Here is a 22,500-nt window from a genome sequence, read left to right as displayed (position 1 = left end):
GAAATAATCAACATTAATGTTGCTAGAAATTAAATAAAAATAAGAATAGTTCATGAATATGTCCATATTTACAGCGTTATTAACGTCCCCTCTCCAAAGATTTGGTTTTTTATGCTCAGTTATGAGTAGAACTTCAAAAAAAACGTTAAATCAATGCTGGTTAATAGAGTATCATCAACGAATAAACTAGTAATTATCCTCGCCAAAACCTAATTTAAGAGACAATTATTTAAGCAACAGAAAATGACATAACGGCTTCAACTACCAAGTTCCTTAGTTAATCCTGTTCGTGAATAAAACATTGCTTCACGCTTAAGGATGCACTCCGTCCAAGTCTTTTCAACAGAACAGGAATCCCAAACACCTTTAGCAACTTGGTATAGAAATGATATAAACCCGCAAACGCTGCGTAATCGGGCAACGCAATAGTTACAACAAGCATAAGACGTACCATCAGGACGAGACCTGAATTCAAAAGAGCGAAGACTGTCTTCTCGATTATCACCACAAAGGGAACAAGGAGAGTAGGCTTGCGGTGATGATGAAGACATAGGGTTAATAATTAACGAAGCGTCTAAAATAGCTGCATAGATTGATCGACGGGCTAACCACGAGAGGCCGACTGCGTGATCCAACCGTAAGGTTGGGTCAATATCCTCTTCAAGACATCGTTTAAAAAAAGCAAATTCTCGAAGACAGCGCGAAGCGGGCGGTAAGAAAGACGGATGAGACGGTGATGAAGAAGATTGCTTCGCACTTGCTGGCGTATGAGCAGTTCGATTTTGTAGAGCAATATTTTTTAACGATGAAGAAGAAGACATACGGTTTAATGTAGTTCTTGATTGAACTGACTTAGAGGAATAGGTTAACAAAGCATGAAACTCAGAAAAAGAAGGATTTTGGAGATTCATTGCTTCAGATAAGTTGGGCTGACTAGCGTTAAAAACAGCTGAATTTACGGGCGTTACATAATAAGTAGACGGAGGTGGTGAGTCTGTAACGACGACTGGAGTAGGAGGGGGAGAGGCACTACTAGACCTGTCTTCAACGACCGTTCGTACACGATGCACATGAGAAGGATGATGAATACCGAGACTTGTTGCTGCTCTTTGATCGTGAATTTGCTCAAAATGACGGTGAGCAGCCGGGTATACATAATTGGAATTAACTGACGTCCTTGGACTTTCAAAGGAGGCGGATTTTACATGATTAGGGGTATTTCGATGTAAGGCTTCTTCCAAAGCTGGCGTAGAAGAACCAGCGCTAGCTATAGAAGCTGAATCATGAGTGGAAGAACCGGGCCGCATAGGAGAATGAATAGTCTGTTCATAGGAATCAGACATGTTTTGCATAACGGACTTTAGCTCAATCAACTGGGATTGAGCATTTGTTAAAAGTGTTTCGGTATCGGCTAACTGTTTTTGGAGTTGAGAAGCACGCCGCTGATAAACGAATGTTTCTTTCCTAGCATCTGCTACCATTCGATTCGCTTCTTCAAACAAAGAGCTGGTTAATTCTTCAATCTCACTTTGGACTCGATCCCGTTCAATTTCTACAGTTTGATATTTTGCCTCCGTTCGCCGTAATTTCTCACCCACATCCTCAGTTTCAATTGCCAGCTGTTTGGTTTTTTCCTGTGTTAAAATATTTTCTTCTAATTTACGAATTCTTTCTTCCAACACTTCGTTTTTGTGAATTTCATCGGCGTATCGTTCGTCTAATGCTGCTTGTTTTTCAATTGCAACTAGCAATTTGTGAGAAAGTATTTCTTCCTGAGACATGGCTCTACTATCTTCCTTCAATTCTTTTTCATTATTCTTCTCTATATTTCTTTCCACTTCGTTGGGATGATCAGTCGATTCAACCGATACATTAGGCATATAGATCACTTATATGTCGTGGACTGCCTAAAACTGGTTTTTGACTATTGGCAGCACCTCAATTTTGGACCATACAGCACTTGAATCCTTTGTATGTTTGTTTACTTTACTCAATCGAAGTTTGCATAAAGTCCGCTACAAGGAAATGAGAACGTTATGGGTGTCATTCTCAGTTGTTTGAATTCATACTCTAATAACCTATGCTGCGAAATTGTAATGTAGAATAACGATGTTTAATAGTGTGAAGTGATCTACGATACGCTACCACAGCGACATCTATAACACGGTTACTAACGAATTTGTGCGTAATACTTTACACTTTATTATTCGTAAATTATTCAATGAATTCAACAACTGTATTTTTTTTAGTAAACATCTTTGGAGCTCATAAACTTTTTAATGTACTGTTTAATAAGACACTATTTAGTACTTCAACAGATTTCGTGGTTTTTAAAACGAGCGGTTTTATTGAGCTTTTAATAATCGTTTGAACGTCTTTGTTTCTCTTATTTGAGGATTTTTATTGTGAAGACTCCAAAGACGACGACTTGGGCGAACTTTCACAAGTCACATAACTCCATTCATTCAATCAAGAAACGAGGAAAACTCCATACATTATAGATTTGCACTTTAGTTTGTCAACATGGATGAAGAATTACAAGCTATCCGTCAAGCTCGACTTGCTCAATTAAAGGGTCAACACCAAGCATCTCAGTAAGTTACATGGGACATGGATAGGAAGTTTTGACTGAAGTACTTATGAACAACCTCTTGGCCAATCTAACGTATCCAAGAGTTTTTTATCTTTCTTTTTTAAAGGATTTTAGTCTTTTTCTTCCTATTCTTATGAATGTCATCGCAGCTCCCACTATTAACATGTGAATAGACCACAAAATGCTCCTGCAAGTGAAGGTCAGCAAAAAGAAGCCCAAGACGAGCTTCGTCAAAACATGGTATGAGCTAATTCTGTAACACCAGCTCCCCAATACTAATATATTCTGAAGCTCAGCCAAATTTTGGAACACTCTGCCCGAGATAGACTCCGTCGTATCGCTCTTGTGAAGCCAGATCGCGCTCAAGGTATGTCAAACTTCCACTGTTCTTATCTACTGGAATTTATCTAACATTTCTGTAAGCTGTTGAAGAATTATTGATTCGAATGGCTAGAAGTGGTCAAGTTTTACAAAAGATTTCTGAATCTGAATTAATTGAGCTTTTGGAACAGATCTCCGGCCAGTTATCAAAACAAAAAGAAACAAAGATTGTCGTATGTCCTATTTTTGAATTTTTTTGGTTTCCTTCTTAATTTTTAACATGTTTGTTTATAGTATAGTCGCCGTGCCGTTGATGACGAAGATGACTGGGATTTATAAGTTGAGTAAGAGGAAAGAAAAGGGAAGGGAAGCAATAACTTCTGTAACCACCATGTTTAGAGCCAGAGCATTATATTTCTTGTTTTTTGTAATTAAAGCTACTTAATGCTTATTCAGGAAGTTAGAAAATAATATACAAGTTCGAAAAGGAATAAAATGTATTTTACAATGATATGAAGGAATTAGCACTTGATTAAATAAATCCCATATCAATAATAGAAAAAAGAAGAGAAAAGAAAAGAAAAAAATGTGTCGTAGAAAAAGGAGTGAAGTTTGTACAAACCCACCAGTTAAACAAGACAATGCTATCGATTCCAGCTTGCTGGTTTGGCAAAAAGCACAATGGCTACTTAACGGAATATGAGAATGCGATAGAACGGCAGAAAAGCATTAAACAGTCATTTACCGCATCAATATAAAAATTGAAAATAATAAAGAACGGAAAGGCAGATACTAGATCGAATGTCCTAAAGAAAAACTTTTAAAATGACGAGAAAGGAAATAGGGCAGATGATCAGGAAAGCCGGGATCGCAGCCTATACAAGAGAGTGAGGAGGATTCTATGCAATATAGACGACTATGTAAAAAGGGGAGATAAATTCTATAATGGTGTACTTAAAAGAGCAGTCTCTCCATGAGCCATTTAGCAAATTATACAACCAGTTTTGTGAGAACTATCACCATTTTCTTTTGTACTTCGTGGCTGAGCAGCCAAAGCTACTCGAGCTGCTTCTGTAAAAGCCTCGTTCACACCTCTGTTTAATTTAGCACTGCATTCAAGATATCGCACGGCATTGATCTTTTTCGCAGCCGCAAGACCTTCTTCATAACCTATAAGTCTGGAGTTTGCTTGATCGTCATCTGCGCCACGTAAATCGCACTTTAAGGCTACTAGAACAAGCTTGACTGAAGGACAGTTCCTGGAGACCTCTGGTAACCACTTAGCAATGACATTTTCCAGTGAATCAGGTGAGTCAACAGCAAAACAAATCATAATGACATGTGTATCAGAGTAAGATAGTGAACGTAGTTGATCGTACTCCTCTTGACCGGCTGTATCCCATAAGGATAATTCTATACTATTGCCATCCACAAAAATATCATGAATATAATTTTCAAAACTAATATGCGTTAGGAACATAATCAATTAACGATAGAGCTGAAATAGCAACACAAAGGAAGCGCTAGGATTTTCTAATCGGGAAACAAGAAACTTGTCTCCCGAATCGGCACAAGATGCTCCATCTACAAAAGACAATGCCATTCATCTTGACAGAAATCTTATGGACGATTTTCCTTTGGAAATTTTACTAAACAGGAGTAACTTACATGGTAGGTTCATATACTTGAGGGAAATACCCCTTCGTAAACACATTTAGCAGACTGGTTTTACCAGCAGCACCTAAAAATGTTAGCCATTTACACATTCTCCAAAAGAAATCTTTAATGAAGAAACAATGCCCTTACCATCACCCAGAATTACAATTTTTCGATAAATTGGTTTCTTCTTGCGTCCAAAGCAGCCTACCATGCTTGCTATTTATTCTTCAAATCTCAGCAATTAAACAGCTCTTAATGAACTTATAAGCCGATAAAAGAGTTTGGTTTTGGATGAAAATAACACAATTGAACAAATTACTTACGCAACCCCTTGGTTGAAGTGTCGTTCTTGGACCCTTCCCCCCACTTAAAGATACACAATGAAGTATCCCACGTTTTGTACTCTGAATGAAAAGTGTGTATAATAATGTTGTTACCTAATTCATTCGTATTACATATCAAAGTTCTCAAGTGTAGGTATGAGAAAATGATGAATTATAGGAAATTTTTCGTTTTCTGTTTGCCTATACGCAGTTGACATAATTTTATTTCCCTTGAAAATTTTTAATAGTGACTTTTTCCCTCATATAGCCGAGGGTCTTGCAGTTTTAGATATCTTCGAAAATTCATAATAAAAGTGTCCTAGGTTAATAGCTAAATTTAGTTTTGAGATTCATTTAAGTTTCAATACTTTCTGTTGAATAGCTGCGAAATCGTTTAATAAGTCAATATACTGTTGTATCATGATTATCCATTCGGAAACGAAAGGAAGAATCTGATTTTTCTCTTGTTTTTTCAAATATTTTAATTGGTATAAATAGAACCATTCTTGAGAAGGTTTGCAATCTTGGAAATCCTTGGCAACTTTCATTGTAGTTTGGAATGTTTCTGACAATTTTTCGCAAACCATCCTACAGAATTTTAACATCCGTTCAACGTGATTTTTAAGTAATCCTATCATTTCTTCCAAGAATTTCTCCTCTGTATCATCACAATGCTTCCATAGAAGGTCTTGTTGGCAAAGCCTTCTTTTCGCCCGTAGCAAAATGGTTTTCCGTCGACTCAAACTCTCATTTTCTTCATCAAAATATTGAAAAGCATCTTTTGCAAAGCTTTCAGGTTTCTCTAAATCGCCTTTCTGGTGCATGTTTGATATTCCTCCAAAGGTAGCTCGCTCATCATCCAGATTTTCCATGTAAGATTCCCATTCTTTTATGGAATCCACTAGAGTATTTGGCATTGATCTTACCATTTTAATTTGATACTAATTACAAAGGATGGTGATAAAAAGCGCGACTGTTGTTAATTGCATGCGCGTACTACCTCTAGTATAAGAACACACAAAGGCGAGAATTCCTAAACGGAGTACAGTGGGTATTAAACGTCCATAAAGGGTAGACAAAATAGTACCTTTGGCGTTAAATAAAAAGAAATAAAGGAAAATGAATTAATGATTGAAAAAAGATTTCTTCATTTACGACTTTTTCAACACTTACTACTTGTCAAGTAGACAGAAAGGGCAATCCATGCGGTAGGAGAAGGCGGAAAACTATAAACTTGGTCTCTATTATTTCATTATAAAATCTGTGAATTTTTTCAACCGATGGTGCATTTTTATCATATACGACTTTTAAAGGTTCAGCCAGTGCATGAAAGAGGGTCAAAAACATGTATCATTAAAGCGGTTTTCACTTTAACAACAGATCTTGGTGAATATTTTTATCCAGAACACTGTCCCTTACAAGTTGTTGTCGCTGATGTTTCAAAAGGAACACCTATTCCTCTTAAAAGCGAATCTGTCGCCTGGAAGGGTTATGAAGTTGCGTCGACCGTATCTCTAACCATTCCAGTTAGCTCAAAGAAACTTCAACTAATTATTTTTCCACGAAGAACGATACCCAATATTTCGCTGCAGGATTATCATGACATACTGCCCGTTTGGAGCGGCTCGTTTTCCCTGAGTAAAGACGTAGGACCTAAGCACGTCTGGAGGTATTTACAACATACGGACTGGGAACCTTTCGGACTGTGCTTTATGGAACAGATGGGCGAGAGCATTGCTAAACATATATGGGATGCAGGGATTATTTTATCTGAAAAAATTTTAAAACAAGAACCCGAATGGACATTATCCGATAAGAAGAATTTACAAGTTTTAGAACTTGGAGCAGGTTGTGGAATTTTAGGCATTTCTGTAGCGTCAAAGTATCCGAATGCAAGTGTATGCATGACTGATTTGGAGGATGCTCTTGGTATCTTACAATTAAACATCTTTGAGAATCGACATCTTCTTCACAATAATATTTCTACTGACGTATTTGTCTGGTCTTCGCAAATACCGCCGAAACTACAGAAAAGATGGGACTACATTCTCATGTCCGACGTTATGTATAACGACTCAAGCTTTTCTTCCTTAGAAGCAGCCTTGAAATCCTTAATGCAAAGTCAAACCAGGCTTTTTGTTTCCTACAAGAAGCGTCACGAAAATGAGAAAAGTTTCATGGATCATCTTTTACAGTGGTGTTTACTAGAGCATGAAATTGTTCTTGACTCCATCATATTGTACTCTGTGGTAAAAAAATAGCATACCTTTAATCGCATGACGGTGGACTAAAAATAGTATTATACATTCGATTTATTGTACGCAAAGACATATAGACTGTATGAAATATCGTTAGATTCATCCTTTTTGGGCTTTTTTTACACTTCAGAGTCAGTAATTACAGTGCTTGTTTAACATTCTCGTACATCATACGTGACATTATCCAAAGTCGCTTTTACTAGTTTATTAGTTTTTGGAATCAGTTTTGGTTTCATCTTTCTTAAAATGAAGATTTTGATTCTTGTTTTCATTGTTTATAGTTGGTTACGTCATATTTATTTGACTTGCACAAGTTACATATTCTCTTTCATTCTGGTTATTCAGGAAGTACCAACAACTTGTCTTAGTATGTGTATGCGATTCATATTCAAACTGTCATTTATTTTATTGTTTTTCAAAATTCTCGTAGTACAATGTGCGTTATTAAATTTAAGTGACTTATACTAATCTTGAAAGGTACGGGCGAAACAGGGAACCTGCGACAAGCACCAACGTCTGATGTCTATAATACGAAAACAGAGGTTGTTCAAAGAACTATTTACGTGGATAAACAAAAAGTACCGCATAGGCCTACATCCGATTCTTGGCCTCAACGCAAGCTTGATGAGTTCCTGAAAAGCCATGGAGTGAAATCCTTGGATGCACCACCATCCGCAAAGTCTACGGCGGAACCTTGGAAATCTCCTTTTCAAATGATTTCTAATTTAAAAGAAAAGTATTATCCCCATGAGGCTAATCCGAACGAGTTACGGGAGTCAATGAGCAAGATTCCTGAATTAGGTGTATGGATTTTCGATGCTTGGTCGAATTCTGAACTTTCAGAATGGCTTATAGAACATAATTTTGAAGTTCCTGAGCCCGGAACGAGGGAACAATTATTGGAAACTGTCTTTCAAGCATTTTTGGAAAGCACCGAACTCACCGGTGAAGAATTTGAATCATGGTCAACGAACTTATTAGTTAACCTATTGGATGAAAAGAATGTGCGTATTCCCTTAGGTGCATCACGCGAGGATTTAACTATCCTTGCCAAACGCTACTGTTCTGCTGAGCCAGATGAGTTGGAATATCCCACGAAGTCAAGAAACGAGGAGAAAGAAATTCCTTCTTCATATATGAAAGAAATCATCCATTTATGGTCTGACGGTCGCCTTATCGACTTTTTAAGAGAGAGAGGTATCCCTGTCTCTGTATTATCTCCTCGCGAGACTTTATTGAGAAATGTGTATAATCATCGTTTCATTCCCAGAACATTCACTCCTTCCAATGTCTTGGACGGGTGGTCTTCTGAAGATCTTTTAAGATGGTTGGAAAACCATCGTACAGACGATAGCCTGTATTCAACCATTTCGTACAATACTCGTCATGATCTTATTCATACTGCGAAATTATTTTACATGGATGCTGTTTCAGAGAGGTCTGTAGCAGATGTCGAAGTCTTGAATGATTCACTATTCTCCCATCCTGCCATTTCCAAGCAATCTACTTGGACTGAAGAAGAATTAAAAGAGGAGCTTGAATCGTTTGGTGAACTAGTTCCCATTCCATTTAATAATCAAGAAGCTTTCAAGCGACTGCTTCCTCATCTTCATTATTACCTCCAAGGCCCCTCCTTCATACGAAGGATTAAGCATTGGAAAGCAGCTTTAGCCAATTATCTGAAGCAAGCTTACATTTTATCTCCCTAGGTGGATCAAGATATAGCATAGGCCGTTACGTTTTTTTTGGATATTATTATGAGCCTATTCGTTACTTCTCTTTTTGGTTTGTTAATGATTCTTTTTCTTTTTTTCTCTTTTTTTTTGTGATTTGTGTTCATTGACGGCGTCCGTGTGAAGTGTCACTACTTACTTCAAGAATCTATGTATATTTACATTATAAAAAAGGATAGGGTTTGATAGTTAATGTTAATGTCGGCTACGATAAATACGATTCACAAAACATCAGCAGTTGCTATAGATAATTAATTTAATATCTTTTGCCGATGTGCAAACCAGAAATAAATCATTAATTAAATGTATGGTATTTGAAAATAAATCGACATTCGCATGTATTCCAATTAAATAATTAGCCGCGCAAAGTTTCTTCTTTTTTCTCGTTAGCCTGAGTCAAGTCTCGCGAATTTTGATATTCGTCTCTAGAAACACGATTTATTAATAATCAAGTGAATACTCAGTTTAGTTTACCTTTGCTGTTTCAAAGCAGGCTGCATAATATAGAACTATAAGCCAGTTAGGTCTTCTTCTCAACAAAGTTCAACAAAGCTATGATTCATTTCCAATAGTAGTGAGATACTTGTCTTGAATTACTTACAGAAGAACATACTCCCAATGTTAGAGCTAACATCAATCCTGAAGACCTTCCAAAAAATGGATTCATTTTTGACAGTGTTCAGGACGTCTACTAAGAAGTTGTGTTCATCATAAAGGCTTCGGGAGGAAGCACATAAGTTCAGGTTATTTGGAAATTTAATTACAGTTGAAAATACAAGTAAACATAAATATTAAAATAATTATATAATTAAGATAGCATGAATTAGGGACCAAAAAAAGTGAGGTTTCAAAAAAGTGAGGTTTTAAAAGAAAGAATATGGACTACCAAAACCAAGCACGCAAGTACGGTATTAGCAAAATAAAAAGTACGATATAAACGATACGGATCTTAGATTCATTCATCAAAATGTTGATTGACCCATTCGTCAAGAGAAGTGGCTGATGAAAACATGCACCTCTGCAGAGGACAGGAGCCTCTTCGATAACCTTGAAACGGTTCTAATAGCGTATACAAATCCTTAAGACGCTCCATTAATGATTTTTCCCGAGGATCGCGAGGTTTAGGTATGGTTTTCTTATACAGTATTTGGTGTAATAAATAATGTATCCACAGAATGTTAGTTTTCGGAAAGTATCCGTCCCATTGCCCTTTTGTAACTTTGGACATTAATCTATATATATCGAATTGGTAGTCACCTATAAGTCTGGATTAGTTCACTTCGCCTATTAAAAAATATTGTTATACGTACCTTGTCCAACAAACAAATCAGGGTCATCAAATTCGTTGAAAATAGGAGACGATAGGCTTGAATGTCGCATCCTAGCTAGTGTAAAATCAATTAAGGTAATTTCCAGTGAGTCACTAGTAAAGCTTCGTTCAGACAGCGTCGATGAAGTATCAGAAGAATGAAATTCATCAAAGGACACTTCATCAAGTAAGCATGAAAGGTCTTCGTCGTTTCGTTTATTTATTAAGATGTTCCCCCAATGCATATCTCTATGCTCAAATTCAAAATTTCTTTCTCCAATGGAGAGAATTTTCACTGTTTTATAGAAAATTCCCCAGGCTTCAAACCAATTGGACAGTTCCACATGTTCCAAGTCCGTACCACTATGATTCAAGCATAGTATACAATATAACTGAGATGAATGATACCGATCCGGTCGTTCATTCTCGGATTCTTTCTGTATATCGTATTTGTCCCATTCTTCAATTAAAGCAGACGGATATGTTCCTTTGACAATAATTGCACGTCGAAGACCGACATAACCTTCAAGTTTACTAAGACTCTTGGTAATTTTCAGTTCGTTTATTATGTCTGCGCAGCGAATCTGATTTCTTTTTCCAAAAGGCATAATCTTCAAAACAATTGGCTCATCTTCCTCTACCTTGAAAACTTCACTATAGCTAGCTTCTCCAATTTTGTATACAGGGGATTTGATCGATTTTATATAGTCTCTAAAAGAAACTGGCATTTGTTGGTCCGCTAAGCCTAGTAGGTATTCAAGATGGGTAGACGTTTTTGAAGATTTTTCTTGAAACTCTGTATTTATTTGCGATGCAAATTTCGGTTTATAGATAGATGTATTAACAGTACTATTATTATTTGTTTCATTAATATCCCTACCACGACTTGGAACAATAATCGTCGGCACCAAACGTAAATTACTCTTTGAACGCCTTCCATCAACTTTATCGACAGCATCAGGTAATGATTTAACTGAATTATCTTCATCTTTTTTACCAATTGAAGATTTTTTATCGATTTTAAGTGAAAAAGACGACCTACGCTTATTGAGTTCGTTATTCGTTACATTAGTATCAATTTTATGCAATGCCTCAGGCAATTCATCTAATGAGGCCCATATGGCATTATCTTTACTGACATATCGTCTTCGAGTGCCATATGTTCGCATACCGGAGGGCATTATTCAAGTGGATAAGGAACATGTGGTCCTGTGTTTGGTGATGGTGGTGGTGACTAGAGAAAAATTCAAACGCATGCATAACTAGTAGAATAGTATGTGATTCTTAAAGATTTATCGATTAATTAAAAAAGTATCATGATAAGCTTTAAAGAGAAAAATGCTTCTCTATAGCTTCAGAAAGTCTCGTTACTCTCTCCTCTAGCTGAGCAATCTTCCAGTCTCTGACAGACATTTCTTCCTTGTATCGTTTCTCAATAGTCACTAATTTTTGAATAAGATTATCTTCCTCTTCAGGGGAAGACATCGTAGGTATACGAGATACAGATAACTCTTTCTCGCGCTTAATTAAAGCTTCATTGATACCGTTTTCAACCACATCCTTCTTTTGTTCCGAGAGCTTCTCAGGAGCAGGAGTTTCTTTTTGGGTTGCTTTGTTTTCTGATTTCACGACTGACTCTGGCACAACATTGTTTTCTGGTTTCTTATGCGTCTCCTTCTCCAAAGACTTCTTCTGTTCAGTGTCTTTCTTATCTGACTTTACCTCTGGCTCTGGCATAGCCTTGTTTTCTGGTTTCTTATGGGCTTCATTCTGTCCATTATCTTTCTTTTCCTCTTTAGTAGGTTTCTTTTCCTCTGTCTTGTTAGATGCAATGTTTTCTGGGGCTTTCTCTTGTACGGGGGAAGCTTTTGGCCTTTCTTCTTCCTTAGAAGGCTTTACAGTAATAGGAGTTTTATCAGATCCATCCTGAACCTCCTTTGTAGGAATTTTAACAGTTGCCATCTTAGTTACTGGACCTTTAGTCTCATAAAGCAAAGACATGTCCATTCTATCGACAGGAGCATCCTTGCCAGAGAACCATTCATCCGCAGACAAACTTGGTTTACCGGAAGGAGCAGGAGGATAAATGTCACTTTGATAGGCTTCAGAACGTCGGGGAACAATGAAACTAATAGGTTCTATAATCGTATCGTTAACTGATTTATAGGCACGCATAACTTCGTTGTCCGCAGCGTTTACACCTCTTTTTGGAACAAACGCCATACCACGTTGAGGATCAACGGATTTAAATTCAGAAAGATAATGAAAGACATCGTTTTCAAGTTCATAATAACGTATATTACCGTCACCTTTTCCGGCAAGGTAAATAACTTTCGTACCGTCGTCCCAGAAAGGCATTAAAATACCTGAACCGGAGTCCAAGGTATTAAAACCTCCAATAGGCTCGGACATATTAGCCGGATCCCATAGTGCGAGCTGTCGATCACTCATTTTGCTAAACCCGGTCGTAGCAATACGATTTAAGCTTCCAAGCCATACGCTTCTCGAATTTTTTGCTCCCGCATGGCCGTTGGAAACTGAAACTGGCTTGTCTGTACGAGGATCCCAAATACGAATTTTCTTGTCACGACCTGTACTAACAAGTAAATTTCCATCAGCGTTAAAAGAAATGGATTGACAAATTTCATTCATGGGAAGTGTTACTCGAGCAATGCCTTTTTCACAATCCCATAATTTAATGGTCTTATCAGCACTGGAAGACGCCAACACATTCGCAGCGGAAGGATGAAACTGGACATGACCAACCTTACTAATTTTTATAGTTAGATTAATTTCTGGCTTGTGTTATCATACCGAGTATGTCCTGTTAGATGAGCCACAGGATGCACATCTTCGTAAGGTTCCAAAACTGTGTAGTCTTCAGGGACTTTCCATAACATAATCTAAATATGTAAATAATAGCTCATATTCAGGAAGTTTCAAACCTTTGAGTCATCACCTCCAGATGCCAACACTTGGTCATGACATGGATTCCAATCAGTATCCAAAACAGCAGCAGTATGACCACGAAATAAATTGGCTTGATCAGGAAGTTTTCCCCGATTTTCTAAAGGAATTACAGCAATAGCACCACCAGCTCCTGAGTTCCAATTGACACTCAAATAAAAAGGATTGGCACTTAACAAATTAGAGTCCCAAGCATTGTTGCTAAGCTAAATGAATGTTCAGCATTCGCATAAATGAATTTATATGACAAACCTTTATATTATCATAACAAAGCTCTTTCTTGCATGTTTGTCCAAAAATATGACCTTGATAGGTAAGTTGACGACTCTAAATAAAATACATACGATATTTGCTAGCTCTCACGAATCTTCCGCTCATTATAGAAATGAAAGCAAGACGTTAACTCAAAATTTAAATTGTTCAAAAAAATAAACACAGCCGGGTTTACTTAGGCTGGAATTGGAAAGAAAGGTGGTTTTGGCGGTGGAAGATTGGTTTAGTAATTGTATTAACATAAACAAGGTTTCCTTTAAAAATGTCCAAATATATTTAAAAGATTTATCTAACTAATAATTTAAATTCTATTAGTTTTTTTTTTCTAGAAAATAAAAAATGAACGAACTAATTGGAATACACACTAGTGAGAGCGCAGTATTAACAAATTCATAACAGTGGATATTAAAATTGACTAGTTTGTATCAATTGCTTCTTTGCAAACACATTGTGACCATAACTAGAAATAATACCATCATTGAAGCATTAATATGAACGTTGGATAATTTTTAGCATTAGGGTATTTTATTCTTTATAAGTTTTCTACTTCGTTTTCTGTCGCTTTCTTGATTCTTGCTGAGATAATTTTGGTAGCTTTTTTGCAATCTTCTTGTACTCGTCAAGTTGGTTTTGGTAGGCTCCTTGGATTTTATCAAGGCGATCAGGACGGTCCAACTGCAGTAAGACATCCAAATTTTGACGAAAGATTCTTTCCTTAATTAAAAGACGCAGCGCCTTTCTTTCTAAGAGAGACAGACTCTTCAGCTTCATGGTAAATGCAATCTCACAACAGCGAAGAAACTGACGCTAAATAATAGGTTAGAACACAAAAGATTTAGCATAGTCATTTAAATTACCGGTGGTAGTTTAATGGCAGATCTTTGAGAGTGCAACCATTCCTTTGAGAGAGGCAAATGGAATTCCGGACTGGTAAAAAGGTTTAGGGATTTTAGTCGTTGGAAATCACAACGGTCACGAAGGGCATCAAACGCTTCAGATGAATCCTCCACTGAGAACTCAAGGACTTTTGGATCCTGTAGAAAATTGTTTACAATAGCATTGTAAAGCCTGGAACCATGTCCTTCTTTTTGGAAAGGAGGAAGTATCAGAAACTGAGAAATACGAGGGCGTACACCATCTGTTTTTTCCTTATCCCATTTATAGTAATCGTAAGCAGTACAATATCCTCTTAGATAATACTGTTCATCTTTGATTTCGTATCTAATACAGCTTGTTAATCCTCAGTTGGCAAATGCATTGGAGCACGTACAATAAATAAATGGTCCATTTGGGATCAAATATATCAATAAAAGACCCACCCTCGATAAATAATAAAGAAAAAAGCTGTAGATACTGCATGACAGCACCTATGTCACTGGGTTTGCTCTAAATAAGTCAGTAAATATATGCATAAATGACAAAAAGTTCCTACTTTTAGTATACAAAATTTACGTTCATCAAAAGAGTAACTTTCAAGAACCGGAATATCACGAATGTTCACCGGTTCCAGATTTTCTGGTACACGATCATCTCTCATATATATCGACAATGTTTGATCAACGTTTGTAGGTTCTACACCAGATTCCGGAGCAAGTCGATCGGAATATGTAACTTTTAGTTCTGGTGTCATTGAAGGTAATACATATTGGATCTTCCATTCATTAGCATCCGTCTCGCTAACGATGTTTTCAACCCGAGTTGTCATTGATTATTAAATCATACCTCTATGTTCAGATTTTTATAACCGTACAAAACTTCCGAGTCCCCAAAAATACTGTAGGTAAAAGTAGGATGGAATTTACAATCGATATCACCTTTTTCATTTACTACGAAAGATAGCGTTAGCAACTTTACTATTAACCGGACCATACTTAAAACAATTGAAATACATTCATTTGCGTTGTGTATCCACTCATCAAGATTGCTCATTTTTTAAGATGAAAGCAAAGCTCGCTGCTTTCGCTCGGTTTGTTTTGGTAAAATCGTGGTGGTGACTTTTGAGTTACATTGTTACTGTAGCATGAGGTTACGCATAACAGAAATTGTAAAATAAATAAAAACAATTCTTTTACACAATAACTTCGAGAATATATATAATCTCCCTTACTTTATTAAAACACATAAAAATACAAATTCATTCATTAAAATATATTTACAAAGCTATGGTGTAATACATATACAGTGTTTTGATATACTATACCAACAGGCATATATATGAAAAATCATTATTCATTGGTTATAAGCATAAGAATATATACATTTTTTAATGAGTCTTCAAGTTGACCTCTTTGATGATCATAAACTCTTCAACACCATGACGACCGGCCTCTTTACCGAAACCACTCTGTTTGATGCCACCAAAAGACATAAAAGGTTCGTCGACTAATTCAATGTTTGCACCAACTAGACCCACTTCAAGTTCTTTAGCCACATGGACTAAGGTTGAGACGTCCTTTGAAAAAACATAACCAGCCAATCCAACCTCAGTGTCATTAGCCCGTTCTAGGACTTGATCAACATTCTCAAATTGAAATAGAGAAATCAAGGGGCCGAAGGTTTCTTCACAAGCCACGATCATATCATGGTTCAAGTTTGCAAGAACGGTGGGTTCATAGAAGTATCCACCTTTGTCTGTAATACGCTTACCTCCTGCTAATAGCTTAGCACCCTTTGCGACAGAATCCTCAATATGACTTGCCATCTTATCACATCCTTGCTTGGAGATCAAAGGACCTAAGCCGGTAGAAGGATCAAGTCCGTCGCCGACCTTTATGGTCTTCACTTTCTCCAAAAGCTTCTTAGTAAATTCTTCATAAATGTCCTTGTGAAGGTAGACACGATTAGGGCAGACACATACTTCGCCAGCACTGAAGAACTTGATATTACACAATGAGTCTACAGCTTGATCAATAGGGAAGTCAGGAAAGACAATAAAAGGGGCGTTTCCACCCAATTCCATAGAAACCTTTTTCACTGTACTAGCACTTTGGCCCATAAGAATCTTTCCGACATTTGTACTTCCTGTGAAAGAGATTTTACGAATCAAAGGATTAGTGGTTAGCTCTTTACCGTGTTCACTAACATTGGAAGTAGTGATAACGTTGATAACACCGTTAGGGAAACCAGCTTCTTGTGCAAGCTTGACTAAACCAAGACAAGAGTATGGAGTACTAGTCGCAGGCATGATTACGATGCTACAACCAGCAGCCAATGCAGCACCTCCCTTTCGGGTAATCATAGCACTAGGAAAGTTCCATGGAGTAATTAATCCTGAAATACCAACGGGTTGCTTCACCGACATGATAAAGTTGTTCATCTGTAAGCTCGAAGGAGCTATATCGCCGAAAACACGAACGGCTTCTCCTGCATACCATTTGATATATCCAATGGAAGTAGAAACCTCCATATCAGCGTGCGAAAGAGGCTTACCATTTTCTAAAGTGAGCATCTTCACCAAATCCTCTTTGTTCTCCTCCATGAGGGTAGCCCATCGAGTTAACATCTCGCTTCGTTGAACATGAGTTGTATTCTTATAGGCTTTAAAACCGTTTGCAGCGGCCTCTATTGATTTTTTGGTCTCATCCACGGTCATATCAGTCACTTTACCAATTTCTTGGGTGTTTGCTGGATTTTCAACGGAAAAAGATTTCTTGCTATTCGAAGTAAACCATTTTCCATCTACAACACTAGGAGTAACGGGTTGATCGAGGCCAAACAATTCAGGGCGATGGAATAAAGCAGCGGTTGATGACATGATGCTTGCGATTCAAAACAATCTGGAAATTAATGCAATGGGTGAACAAAATGAATAAATAAATAAATAAATAACACAAAAGACTGGGTATCAAGTTGCAAAGAAAGCTAACAAGAATTGGGATCAATGGAAAACAAGGAAACCCAAAAATAAATAAATAAATCTTTTGAGAAATCGATGTATCTCCAAGACGGCGTTTTCGAGGAATATATATATTTTGTCAACGAGCAATGATATAATAAAGTCAATGATTAGAATAAGAAAAAAAGAAAAGGACTTCCCGATATGTTGTAAACGTGAATTACGTTTGAGTCGGCAAATGAAACATTTCGTTAAGTAACATGAAAATTGAAGACTATTAGTTGTGCTTTTGGAAAAGCACAAGAAAAAGCTTGAGATGATCAAAAATGAGAGGTAGTCAATTGTAAACTAATAACATGGCTTCAATACTATTCCAGATAAATACATTACGCCGGTTTACTAGCAATGGAAAGCTCTACAAGGATGTGGCAACAAAGCGTCCACGAATGAAAATTGAACCCAGAAAAGTTCTACTTTTGGTTTTGCTTTCTTAGTTCGTGGTTAGTATATTAATCGACGCTGAAACAGCTGAAAAACACTTTCTTGCATTCAATTTGTTTACAATTTCGGCATTTATGTCATCTGTTCCTGCATCCAGGATGTTAGGCTTGGAAAAGCGAAATCTTCGTATTTTGGATCCTAAGGAGAGATTTTAGTTAATATTATTTTTCGCATACATTTAGAGACCAAATTATGAAAATAAAAATTATTGTTTATAATGTGGGTTACTCCAATTGTTTAAATTCGCTTTCTTTTTTCTTTTCTTCACTAGTAAACAAAGCGTATCTTTTTGACTAGAATCCTCCAACGTCATAGACATTTAGTTAACGCGCGTATTTGCATTATGTAATTTTGGCGTTCTCCAGATTCTAGAGTAGCAATTACCGACAAATAATTACGTCACTAAAAGGAGAGCGAAATTGTAAACAAACAATTGATCAATGTAAAAAAAATAAAATAAAATAAAATAAAATAAAATAAAGAAAACACCTTGAATTCAACTAGAAAGAATTGGTTAGATGACTCATTTCGATTCCATTGTTGAAATAAAAAAAAAACACCTATATATATGCAGCTGGACTAATAGAACTGAAAAAGATGACTACTCCAATATGTTTCTTGGCTTGAAAAAGGTAGGTAGGAATAACTTAATTAATTCCTTATTTAACCTATTTAAATTTTCTACGTTTTCAGCTTGCTTTTAGAAAAATTATTTGTATTCATTTGTTTATTGTTATAAAATTCGCTACAAAAACATTTACCTTAGCCTTACCTCAGCATACGTGTACGGTACTAGATGGTGAGAATTAAGTTGTCTGCGGTATTTGGAGATATTTTATCTGATTGATAACAACTTGCTTAATCCGAATAATCCTGTCTGCCTAGCGTCCATCGATCTCAAACCCATTTCCAGTTTCAAAAGATTTGGTTTAATGTCAAACACTTGTCTGATTGTCGGTTGCGGAGTTTTCGGCCTTTCTTCTGCTGTCGATTTAGCTAAACAGCGTGTCTTCGACAGGATCGTTGCCATTGATGCAGAAGCCGTACCATCTAGTATGTCAGCTGCAAACGACTTGAACAAAATCGTCCGTCCAGAGTATGCAGATATAAAGTATATGAAGCTTGCATTAGAAGCAATGGACTCTTGGAGATCCAATTCTCCGGTATCTTCTGCATATCATGAAAGCGGCCGCTTAAGTATCAATTCAAAAGACCCAAACAGACGTCAATTTGACTCTGTCTCTCAAGCAAACTTACGAAAATTGTTGGGCAAAGATGCATTAATGGATCTCAAATCTCCAGACGAGATTCGTAAAAAATTTCCAACTTTCTTATCGAACGCTCCATTAAATGAAGATATCTCGGCTGTCTTTAATGAACGCGCTGGCTATGCCAGTGCGTCCGAGGCGTAAGTTGCTATGGAATCAGAAGCTAAGAAATACGGTGTTGAATTTCGATATGGAAAGTGTGGTTCCTTTAAACATTTCATTTTTCCAGATAGCAAATCTAACTCCAGTGCTTCAGCAGCTGTGGAGACAGAAGACGGTTCAGTCATCCAAGCGGATACAATTTTACTAGCCATAGGTGCTTATATGAATGCCTACGTTCATACAGACCGTAGGGTTATAGCCAAAGGATTACCGGTCGCTCATATGCAATTAACAGAAGATGAATACAATCATTACAAAAATATACCAATTGTTTTTGACCCCGACGTAGCCTACATCTTTCCCCCGGATCCAAAAAGCAAACTACTAAAGTTCTCTAGCGCCGGCTATGAATATGTGTACAATACACGGACTCGTTACAATGAATCCATCATTACCTCTATACCAACTACACCATCTCAATACACTGATATCCCTGATTACGCTAAAGAAAGCATTTATCGTTTTCTACGGATGTACCTTCCTGAATTAGCGGATCGCCCTCTAGAGAAGTGTAAGATGTGCTGGATCTCTGACACTTCCGATTCCGAGTTCTTAATTGATAAATTACCTGGAACAGATAATGTTCTCATTGTTAATGGAGACAGTGGTCATGCTTTCAAGTTTTTACCCAACATAGGCAAGTACGTTACTCAGAAAATACGCGGTACACTATCGACTGAATGGCGAGAAGCTTGGAAATGGAAGAATGTGGACGAACACAGTAGGGAAGTGAAATGGAGAGGTTCTCAAACTTTAGCTGATCTGAAGGATGTCAGTTTTACGCCAAACAAGTGAACCCAGTTTTGGAATTGTCCATATTTAAGCTTAATAGTTCCTAATTATAACAAAACCAAATAGATCTTTCCTACGATTTTATTATTTAGATTTACAAAAAATAAATAAAGACTTTTTTGTGCCTTTGCTATCTAAAATACAGCGAACATTCAACTCTTAGAACGGACAATGTTGAAAAATCGCATCCCAGTCATCCTGAATAATGTTAGCTACGAAATCCCGAAGAATATACAAAACTTACCCAATTAATATCTAAATTTGTCGGATCCAAGAATCCCATTTCAGGAGTGTTTTCTTCTGATAATCCTAAATTGTTGGAAGTACTTAATCCTAGTTTTTCCCAGACATGGTTCCGTGAAGTTTGTAACAAAGCCCAGGCCTGATGAAAACGTCGAATATCCGTAATTTTGGGAAACAGGGAGAATATCTGATTAATCATAACCACTCTCTTGTCATCCAAAAATATATTTTGTTCAGATTGTAATATATCCAAAAGAAGAACAATGCACGGATGAAAAGGGGGGTATCTCCAAAAAAACCATGAATATATAGAAAATTCGGGGGTGGTGCATAGCTCGTATAAGCTGGATAAAGCGGTCATAGCACACTCGACAGCACGGACACGGCTGTATGAATAAACTGAAGGACCTTCCTTTAATAGAAATGGAAAATGAGCCAAGAGTGGGAACCGCTGGAATATATAAGTCGTGAAAAGTTGCAGTAGTCTTTCATGAACTGTTGTAGGATTAGGAAGTAACTCCTGTTTGACTTCTTTTATAAAAGTGCTAAATTTCTGATCCATCTCCAAAATTGTACTGTAATTTGGAGTTTTCAACCCTAATAGTACTCGTGTATATTTGGAGATTTTACGTGATACTCTACCCGTGAGGCAAATGAAAGACCCTGCAGCAAAGACTGATGGATCAGCTTCATACGTTTCATCTGGAAGAAGTCTAGGAAAACTTGTGTCATAACTGTCTTCTTGTATTCGAGGAGGAATCCCGGTCAATTCAGACACTCTTATATCCAAGATCAGCACAGAAGACCAAATTCGTCGTCTAATTTCAGTAAATTCATTATTTAATCCATACAAAGAACCATCTCGGTGCAGACCCATAAAATATGCACTTTGTGTAATCAGTCCTACTATAGAAGGAGGAGCTAACAAACTATCAGAATCAAAAGTTATCTGAGAAATTAGTATACATGAGAACAAAATAATAAAACTGTAATAAAATGTGTACCTGACGTATTATCAAAGCTCTTAAAGTATTTAAATCAGGATCAATTAAAAAATCAGAGGCTGCCAAAGCATAACGAAAGGCTAAAGGATAGTCTGTATGTAAATACTTTTCATCTTTCCCTAAATTCCAGCTGATACGGGTTTCAACTGGTGAAGCAAGTAAGGCACTAGCAAACATTGAGAAAAGAAGAGAAGTCATTGATGGGTTTCTTTGAGTAGGATCCTCCCAAAAAAGTTTGTATCTCTCCAAGAACATAGGTTTATGTAAGACAGGCATAAATAAATGACACCGAAGGAAGTATTCCCTAACAAAAATGTCGGAGATGTACTTCGGTGGAAGAAAATTCAGAGCGTTTTCAGGAGCGGGGAGGCGATATAGAAAGGATTCTTGTGTCCTTGTCTTTTCATTTTCAGGTAATTCCTGATCAATATTCAGAGAGTTTGTCTTTCGTAAATGCCAGGCCACATGAGAAGATGAAGGATAATTGACATAAGTGGTTTTCGTTAAATCTCGCAAAGATAAAGTACCTATATTCCGTTCGGCTTCATCAGAAGCAGGTAATTCTTCTTTTACATCTGGATGTGGTGTTGCTGATGTCGTATCTGTAAAAAAAGATTAGTACTGCAAGAATGCAAGAAGGGATTCTTACCCTGGGATGGACCATGAGAGTTGGACTCTCCGAGCATATGCTCAAGATGAGAAATCCTAGTTAAAAGCTCATTTATGACAGAATCTGTTTCACTTCCTCCATCAAATCCACTTAATGACGGTCGTCCTTGTTGCAAGTATATACACGAATATGTTGTACCTCTCTTTTTACAGTTCGAACAAGGTCTTCCATGATCACACTTCAGTTTCTTTTTTCTACATGCCAAGCATGAATGAATAGCACGACGTGTAGTTTGTCCTATTTTCTTAGAACCCGTTTTTGACAACTCCATGTCTAGTGCTGCATAACCAAGAAAATCATAAACCGGCCAGGATGGTTTTATTGCCAAATATCTGAAACCAATATTTTTAAGAGAAACCAAAAAGAAGAGAGAAAAAAGAAGTGAAGACCAAGGATAAACCTGCTAGGATGATAGCGTACTAACAGCCGCGGATTTCTTTCACTCTGTTAATCTATTAATAAATTTAGAAGTTTAGGCATAAAATAAGAGTAAGAACCCTAACTAATATTACTAATATCCTTGCATTTAGCTTTGGGAGTGGGCAAGTAACTAATTTCACCTTCTTTAAATCTATGGGACATCATTTTC

General features: G+C 37.0%; 13 protein-coding genes across 13 annotated transcripts; 4 read left to right on the top strand and 9 right to left on the bottom strand.

The window, feature by feature from the left end:
* Positions 1–257: 257 nt before the first annotated feature.
* Positions 258–1,880, bottom strand: SOCG_02156 (guanyl-nucleotide exchange factor Sec2; the record flags this gene model as incomplete). Its single annotated transcript, XM_013160650.1, has 1 exon — positions 258–1,880. The coding sequence occupies one exon, from the start codon at positions 1,878–1,880 to the stop codon at positions 258–260; it is 1,623 nt and encodes a 540-aa protein (XP_013016104.1).
* A 312-nt stretch (positions 1,881–2,192) lies between these two features.
* Positions 2,193–3,407, top strand: SOCG_02155 (DNA-binding TFAR19-like protein). Its single transcript, XM_013160649.1, has 5 exons — positions 2,193–2,594; positions 2,767–2,833; positions 2,885–2,960; positions 3,017–3,147; positions 3,209–3,407. The coding sequence occupies exons 1-5, from the start codon at positions 2,524–2,526 to the stop codon at positions 3,251–3,253; spliced, it is 390 nt and encodes a 129-aa protein (XP_013016103.1). The 5' UTR covers positions 2,193–2,523; the 3' UTR covers positions 3,254–3,407.
* A 489-nt stretch (positions 3,408–3,896) lies between these two features.
* SOCG_02154 (rho family GTPase Rho3) lies at positions 3,897–4,784 on the bottom strand (the record flags this gene model as incomplete). Its single annotated transcript, XM_013160648.1, has 3 exons — positions 3,897–4,374; positions 4,583–4,655; positions 4,721–4,784. The coding sequence occupies 3 exons, from the start codon at positions 4,782–4,784 to the stop codon at positions 3,897–3,899; spliced, it is 615 nt and encodes a 204-aa protein (XP_013016102.1).
* A 462-nt stretch (positions 4,785–5,246) lies between these two features.
* On the bottom strand, positions 5,247–5,890 carry SOCG_02153 (meiotically upregulated Mug22; the record flags this gene model as incomplete). Its single annotated transcript, XM_013160647.1, has 1 exon — positions 5,247–5,890. Exon 1 carries the CDS (start codon positions 5,823–5,825, stop codon positions 5,247–5,249), a length of 579 nt encoding a protein of 192 aa, XP_013016101.1. The 5' UTR covers positions 5,826–5,890.
* Positions 5,891–6,176: 286 nt separating this feature from the next.
* SOCG_02152 (methyltransferase) lies at positions 6,177–7,157 on the top strand (the record flags this gene model as incomplete). Its single annotated transcript, XM_013160646.1, has 1 exon — positions 6,177–7,157. The coding sequence occupies one exon, from the start codon at positions 6,177–6,179 to the stop codon at positions 7,155–7,157; it is 981 nt and encodes a 326-aa protein (XP_013016100.1).
* A 366-nt stretch (positions 7,158–7,523) lies between these two features.
* Positions 7,524–8,863, top strand: SOCG_02151 (LEA domain-containing protein; the record flags this gene model as incomplete). The annotated part of the gene is made up of 2 exons (XM_013160645.1): positions 7,524–7,527; positions 7,632–8,863. 2 exons carry the CDS (start codon positions 7,524–7,526, stop codon positions 8,861–8,863), a joined length of 1,236 nt encoding a protein of 411 aa, XP_013016099.1.
* Positions 8,864–9,065: 202 nt separating this feature from the next.
* SOCG_05231 (uncharacterized protein) lies at positions 9,066–9,706 on the bottom strand. Its single transcript, XM_013162400.1, has 2 exons — positions 9,489–9,706; positions 9,066–9,396 (listed from the first exon to the last, which is right to left on the bottom strand). Exons 1-2 carry the CDS (start codon positions 9,552–9,554, stop codon positions 9,358–9,360), a joined length of 105 nt encoding a protein of 34 aa, XP_013017854.1. The 5' UTR covers positions 9,555–9,706; the 3' UTR covers positions 9,066–9,357.
* A 136-nt stretch (positions 9,707–9,842) lies between these two features.
* Positions 9,843–11,377, bottom strand: SOCG_02150 (haspin protein kinase; the record flags this gene model as incomplete). Its single annotated transcript, XM_013160644.1, has 2 exons — positions 9,843–10,144; positions 10,198–11,377. The coding sequence occupies 2 exons, from the start codon at positions 11,375–11,377 to the stop codon at positions 9,843–9,845; spliced, it is 1,482 nt and encodes a 493-aa protein (XP_013016098.1).
* Positions 11,378–11,522: 145 nt separating this feature from the next.
* SOCG_02149 (actin binding protein) lies at positions 11,523–13,541 on the bottom strand (the record flags this gene model as incomplete). The annotated part of the gene is made up of 4 exons (XM_013160643.1): positions 11,523–12,966; positions 13,011–13,099; positions 13,142–13,369; positions 13,527–13,541. 4 exons carry the CDS (start codon positions 13,539–13,541, stop codon positions 11,523–11,525), a joined length of 1,776 nt encoding a protein of 591 aa, XP_013016097.1.
* A 220-nt stretch (positions 13,542–13,761) lies between these two features.
* SOCG_02148 (histone acetyltransferase Hat1) lies at positions 13,762–15,473 on the bottom strand. Its single transcript, XM_013160642.1, has 6 exons — positions 15,308–15,473; positions 15,159–15,262; positions 14,869–15,087; positions 14,707–14,822; positions 14,294–14,657; positions 13,762–14,243 (listed from the first exon to the last, which is right to left on the bottom strand). Exons 1-6 carry the CDS (start codon positions 15,363–15,365, stop codon positions 13,980–13,982), a joined length of 1,125 nt encoding a protein of 374 aa, XP_013016096.1. The 5' UTR covers positions 15,366–15,473; the 3' UTR covers positions 13,762–13,979.
* Positions 15,474–15,639: 166 nt separating this feature from the next.
* SOCG_02147 (succinate-semialdehyde dehydrogenase) lies at positions 15,640–17,474 on the bottom strand. Its single transcript, XM_013160641.1, has one exon. The coding sequence runs from the start codon at positions 17,188–17,190 to the stop codon at positions 15,700–15,702; it is 1,491 nt and encodes a 496-aa protein (XP_013016095.1). The 5' UTR covers positions 17,191–17,474; the 3' UTR covers positions 15,640–15,699.
* Positions 17,475–18,704: 1,230 nt separating this feature from the next.
* On the top strand, positions 18,705–19,997 carry SOCG_02146 (L-saccharopine oxidase; the record flags this gene model as incomplete). The annotated part of the gene is made up of 2 exons (XM_013160640.1): positions 18,705–19,180; positions 19,289–19,997. The coding sequence occupies 2 exons, from the start codon at positions 18,705–18,707 to the stop codon at positions 19,995–19,997; spliced, it is 1,185 nt and encodes a 394-aa protein (XP_013016094.1).
* Positions 19,998–20,041: 44 nt separating this feature from the next.
* SOCG_02145 (transcription factor) lies at positions 20,042–22,423 on the bottom strand. Its single transcript, XM_013160639.1, has 4 exons — positions 21,891–22,423; positions 21,242–21,843; positions 20,239–21,186; positions 20,042–20,192 (listed from the first exon to the last, which is right to left on the bottom strand). Exons 1-4 carry the CDS (start codon positions 22,180–22,182, stop codon positions 20,154–20,156), a joined length of 1,881 nt encoding a protein of 626 aa, XP_013016093.1. The 5' UTR covers positions 22,183–22,423; the 3' UTR covers positions 20,042–20,153.
* Between the last annotated feature and the right edge of the window lie 77 nt (positions 22,424–22,500).

The sequence above is a fragment of the Schizosaccharomyces octosporus genome, assembly GCF_000150505.1.
Source record: "Schizosaccharomyces octosporus yFS286 unplaced genomic scaffold supercont6.1, whole genome shotgun sequence".
Lineage (NCBI taxonomy): Eukaryota > Fungi > Ascomycota > Schizosaccharomycetes > Schizosaccharomycetales > Schizosaccharomycetaceae > Schizosaccharomyces > Schizosaccharomyces octosporus.
Note: the sequence above shows the minus strand (reverse complement) of the source record. Positions and strands in the feature narration are given on the sequence as shown.